The sequence below is a fragment of the Pteropus vampyrus genome, unplaced genomic scaffold (assembly GCF_000151845.1).
Source record: "Pteropus vampyrus isolate Shadow unplaced genomic scaffold, Pvam_2.0 Scaffold329, whole genome shotgun sequence".
In the NCBI taxonomy this organism is placed as follows: domain Eukaryota; kingdom Metazoa; phylum Chordata; class Mammalia; order Chiroptera; family Pteropodidae; genus Pteropus; species Pteropus vampyrus.
Genome location: NW_011889110.1, coordinates 487,677 through 493,159, shown reverse-complemented (window position 1 = coordinate 493,159; position 5,483 = coordinate 487,677). Strand labels below are relative to the sequence as shown.

Here is a 5,483-nt window from a genome sequence, read left to right as displayed (position 1 = left end):
GCTAACCCTGATGCAGAGTCAAGGACCCATTGGATTCCGAACCGCAGGTCCCAGTGTTCTGTAACTGGTTTGCAGTAGCGTCAGGTTTTGAGTACCTTAAAATGGAGGAACCGTGTTAGCTATCAGATTTAAAAACGTGGAGCTCGAGCTCAAGGGATCTCAGATAAGAAAGTCTCGACATCAGCAAAAAAGGAAGCATGTCCCTTATATTCCCAAAGTACAAGCAAGATTAGAGATGGTGTTTCCCACCGTAGTTAAGGGGAAGAAATAATCACCGGGGTGGATATGGTCTGAAGGATGAATGGAGGATGTGAGACTTGGGCTGGCCTTGAAGGATAGAAGCTACCAGAGCAGAGAGCAGTGGTGAAGGGATCCTAGGCTGGGAGCACAGCATAGGACAAGAAATGTGTGTGTGACGTTAGGGACCTAGTGGGTAAACCAAATGCCTGGGGCAAAAGAGCTTCAAAAATAAGATGGCGACAAAGGGACCAGAATGCACAGGGCCTTGAATGTCTTCCCAGAGGAATTGGATGTCCCCGTTTTGACATTAGGACATCATTAGCAATTCTTGAACAGAAAGGTGGTGTGTTCACAGTGATGATTCCGGAAGATTAATATGACTCCATTATAAAGAATGGTGTAGGGACTAGTAGCAGGAGATCCAGTTTGGAATTCGTATCATAATGCCAGTGTGACATGATGAGGGCCTGGACAGGATAGTGGGCCAGAAGGGAAGGAATATCTGTGAAAATAGTATGATGGCATAATGTTCTTTCAGTGCTTAGTGATTGAATGACTGCATATAGAGGAAGATGGAAAAATTAAGGAATTGAGGGCCTCGGAGGAAGTCAGGATCAAAGATATAAATTTGGAAATTACTTTTGTAGAAAAAATAATGAGAGAGTATGAGATCTTTGAGAAAGAAATTCAAGTAATAATAATTCAAGTAATAATTCAAGAGCAAAGGGCTTATTAGGACCGAACCTGGGGATATAGTCCTCCATGTAGCCTAACCCTCAGCTGTCGAGATTCAGAAACGGGAGGGGGACATTGCAGAATCAGTTTCTGACATATCTAGACTCTCAGATGCGGTTAAAATCAGGTCTTCACAAGAGTAAGATAATTTGGTGCATTGGACATTTGCACAGAACAGTTTTCTTCCTGGTAGGACCTCTCAACAAGCTCAGCTCTTTTATATAATTATTTGGTGACTAAAGAAACAGAACCAAAAAAAATAAGATCCTCTCTTTTTTTTCCTTTATTAAACCTTTTTGACTTTAGAAACAATTCCATTTAAAAATTGGAAATCGTAAGTAGTCTCAGGGAATCCTCTTCCCTTGGCTGTGCTGGAGAGCACACTCACTCTCACTGCTCGTGCAAGGTTCTCAGTTTTTGTCATCTGTCTTTTCTCATTGCATTTCCCTCCTGAGGTTGCTAGGTGTAGAATTGCAACTGTCATGTATGAGGAAATGAGATACGTTTTAAGAGATAAGTTTTCTTTTACCACGTGGTATTTGTTTTTAACTTGCATTCGGGTTATAGTCTGCTTTGAGAATAGGGACAAGCTATGTGTCATTCCAGGAAAATGAGATACTCACAAAATTTTGCATGTAATTCCAGAGGTTCACAGGTTATTGTCTTTTGTGTCGCCCAGCTGCTAGCCAAAAACACAAAAGTTAAGACTGTTTATAAAAAGACTGTAATTTTATCAGAAATCAATCTGCAGATCCTATTTTAAGCTATGCTAGCTTTGGAAGAATTCTTCCAAATGACTAATCCCTATTTATTTAGTCTTATTAACTCAGTTACAGAGTGTGTGTTCTTACTTTGGGCTTTCTTGTCCTCTATTTACTGACCTAATAATCTCACTGAAGTTCAAATGCTTGTGAGTAGGTGCCAAGCATATATGTTTATTCCCTTCTTCGAGCAAACTTAATTTCGACTATTATATGTTAAATTTTGTCATGGTCCTTTCCAGAGGAGCATTCATACTTGTATATTCTCTTGAGATTATATATTCTTGAAATAATTGAATTTTGGGTATCTTTTATTACCTTAAGATTTTCAGTATTATGGTTGGCTTCTATGTACCCAGAAAAATTACATACTTTTTCAACAGAGCCAATTACTCCATTTCCATATGCAGAAATTGAGTCTAAGTTGCAGACTTTTGAGTCTTTTAATTCTCAGTTATCCGCAAACAGAAGTACAGTTGACCCCTGAACAACACAGATTTGAACTGTGCAGTTCTACATATATGCAGATTTTTTTCAGTAACTATACAGTCGTTCCTTCGTACCCCTGGGCTTTCCATCCGCAAATTTATTCAGCCTCAGATCAAAAACAGTATTTTCAGTCCACAGCTGAGAATCTGCAGACGGGCAAGGCTGACTGTATGCATTATTCTCCACCATTTTATATGAGGGACTTGAGCATCCGAGGATTTCAGTATCCACAGGGGCTCCTGGAACCATTCCCCCACAGATACAGAGGGAACAGCTGTAGTTCAGTTCAGAGAAAGTCAAAAGTTATATGTGGATTTTTGTGTAGGTTGTCAGCGCCCCTAATCCCTACTTTATTCAAGGATCAACTATATTCACATAGATGGGTAGTTCGCAGACTTTGCATATCAGAATCACCCTGAGGGCTGGTTAAAACACAGTTGTGGGGCCCAAGACTGCATTTCTTATAAGTTTCTGGTGATTCTGATGCCGTTGTTTTGGGGACTACACTGAGAACCACTGCAGTATGTCATACAAGTGATTACTTCTTATCAGGGGCTTTGTACCGTAACCTTTCTGCCTAGGTGGCATATTCATGTTCATTCTAGTTCAGATTCATAATAACTAACTTGAGATCTCTGCTCATCTCAGATGGGAGAGATGACCCAGACATATTGGGTTGTAGAAGGCGACGTAGGTTTATAATTACTGCCAGATTATTATACTGTTAGATACGGTATAACTTTTCATTGATGGGCCAGGTCCCTGAGGTAGAGAAGTACTCATGTATGGCAACTTTGTGCTAAGTATGCAGGATTCTACGTTGGACTGCAGGTTTCTTTGAAAACTGATAGTATTGTTACCCTTCATTAGGCATGCTTGTTACAGTAATGGCAGATCTTTGCAATATGTGCCAGACATAGTTATAAGTCCTTTTCTTAAAAAAAGGTATTAGAGCCTTGAGGGGCTAAATAACATGTTCTCATTTTTGAGCCCAGGGGTCACACCTCTATCTGCCTGATCCTGTAGCCCCGGCCTGCAGTCGAGGCCCTGACAGCCCTCCATACAGGGCATTTTATACAGACATGGTCACCTCTGGGGACACTTCAGACCCAGACAGAGAATAGTTCTCTAGTCAAGATCCTATTAGCCCTTTGTCACAGAGCACTTTATTTTCTTGTTGCTGCATAGGTTATGTTACTTCTTCATTCTTCCTGTGCCATTAACATTCAGAGGCATTTGCCCTAAAGAAAGATCTTGCTGATGATTGAGGAATGGATAGAGTTAACCAGCTTTTGATTAGCTTCATTAGTAATTTGCTTTAATCCAGGCGTTCTTAACATACCTCAGTCGGAATCTTAGGCAGCTACATTCAGAATTCTGTGTCTTAAGTCTTACGTTTTTCTGGTGAGTTCATAACTTTAGCCTCTCAAAGAGTCTCTGACTTCCCTTTCCGTGACCACAGGCATGCATATACAGGAAACATCTTATCTTCCGATGGCTTAGGGTTTCAGACCCTAAAGAAAAGCTTATATTGGTGCTGACTACAGTGAACAAGGCTAATCAGTTCTTTCTTCTAGGAAATGCAAGAGAAGCTGCAGAATTTTGCCCAGTTACCCGCTCACCGTGCCACCGACTCATGCATAGTGGCCCTCCTCTCTCATGGCGTGGAGGGCGGCATCTATGGCGTGGATGGCAAGCTACTTCAGGTGCGTGCAGCCTTGTGGACAGTGCTGTCACCTCCAGCCTGCCCTTCTGTCCGGTACTGGCTGCTGTCACGTGGACAGGACTCGGGAGGTCCTACTGACGGCTTAACTGCCCTTCTTCCTTACTTTTTCCTGGCAGCTGCAAGAAGTGTTCCAGCTCTTTGACAATGCCAACTGCCCGAGCCTGCAGAACAAGCCGAAGATGTTCTTCATCCAGGCCTGCCGTGGAGGTGAGTGCCCTGGCCGACCAGCACCTGGGTGGTGGCTCCTGGGCAGCCTCCCACCAGCTCTCACTTTCCTGTTTGCTCCTCTCAGGTGCTATTGGATCCCTTGGGCACCTCCTTCTGTTCACTGCTGCCACCGCCTCTCTTGCTCTGTAAGTGTCTCCCGATGCATGTGGTGTGCCGGGACCTGGGCAGCCCGTGGCTCTCAGCTCGGTCCGCTCTCTGTGCACCGCCATGTCCTGTTCTCAAGACTCTCTGCCATCTTCTTCGCCTTCTCTTCTGAGGACGCTGACATTTTCTGTGCTTATCGATAACCCTGATGCACCTTATTCCTTCCATTTAAGGATTTTCTCTCCGTCTCTTCTTCCTGTCCCTCTCGCTTTATCCCTTCTTCTTTTCCCGCCTCCATCTTTCCTCCCCATTTCCACTTTTTCCTTTTTCTTCTCTTTTCACCTGTCCTGCCATTCTTGCCTCCGTTCTTTTCTTCACCCACGCGCCATGCAGGATAGCAGCGCAGAAGCCCCAGGTCAGCCCTTGACTCTTCCTCGTTCGTCCATCCGTTCTCTGCTTCCAACCCTCTTCTTCCTGACATGCAGTCTGTCTTACCCCTCGAGGAGCCGGGGCCCCATGACTGGGCACAGAAGACATTCAGGCATGCTTCTCATCTGGGAGGAAACCAGTAATAATTAAAACCTCTAACTTTGGAGTCAAATTCTGCCTCTACCCCGCCTGACTCTTGTGTCAGGTCGGAGAAGTTACTTGATGTCCCTCCACCTTCGCTCACTCAGTGTAAAATGTAGATAATCATCAGGCCTACTTCATTAATTCATGTGATTAGATGAATTAATGCTTATGAAGGGCTTACTTAGTACAGTTACTTAACTCATAGTAAATCTACAAAAATGCCAGCTGTGGATGCTATAACATGATCTGTGCCCTCATGGGGTTTATAGTTTGGTTTAAAGGTTACTTAAAATACTCAAAAAAAATTTTAACCTGTTGTGTATTCAACAGATGTAAATGGCTAATAATGTAACTACCCTTTTAATATCACCAAAGAATATAATCCATTAAGGTCCTACATGACTAGGACTGCACTAGGTACTATCACAAGAACAAAAGAAAATGCAATGTCTCTCCCTCCCTCCTTCCTTCTCTCTCTCTCTCTCTTCCTTCCTCCTTCCTTCTCTCAAAAGAACCTACTAACTTACTAGGAAAGTAAAGCAAATAAATATACACGAAGTCGCTTGAATATATTTCAGAGGCCTCAAGTAAGCACGGGCGAAATCAGATCAGACCATACAAAGTAAGCAGTAAGGAATAGATCATTT

The 5,483-nt window shown here is 43.0% G+C and overlaps 1 protein-coding gene across 1 annotated transcript in view; it reads left to right on the top strand.

The window, feature by feature from the left end:
- The window catches only part of CASP2 (caspase 2), a 12,505-nt gene extending 8,182 nt beyond the window's left edge, over window positions 1–4,323 (top strand). The window contains exons 7-9 of the mRNA XM_011378069.2: window positions 3,803–3,931; window positions 4,068–4,158; window positions 4,244–4,323. Coding sequence (XP_011376371.1) covers window positions 3,803–3,931; window positions 4,068–4,158; window positions 4,244–4,308 — 285 coding nt within the window. The 3' untranslated portion in view covers window positions 4,309–4,323. The remainder of the gene's footprint in view (window positions 1–3,802; window positions 3,932–4,067; window positions 4,159–4,243) is intronic.
- The last annotated feature ends 1,160 nt before the right edge of the window (window positions 4,324–5,483 follow it).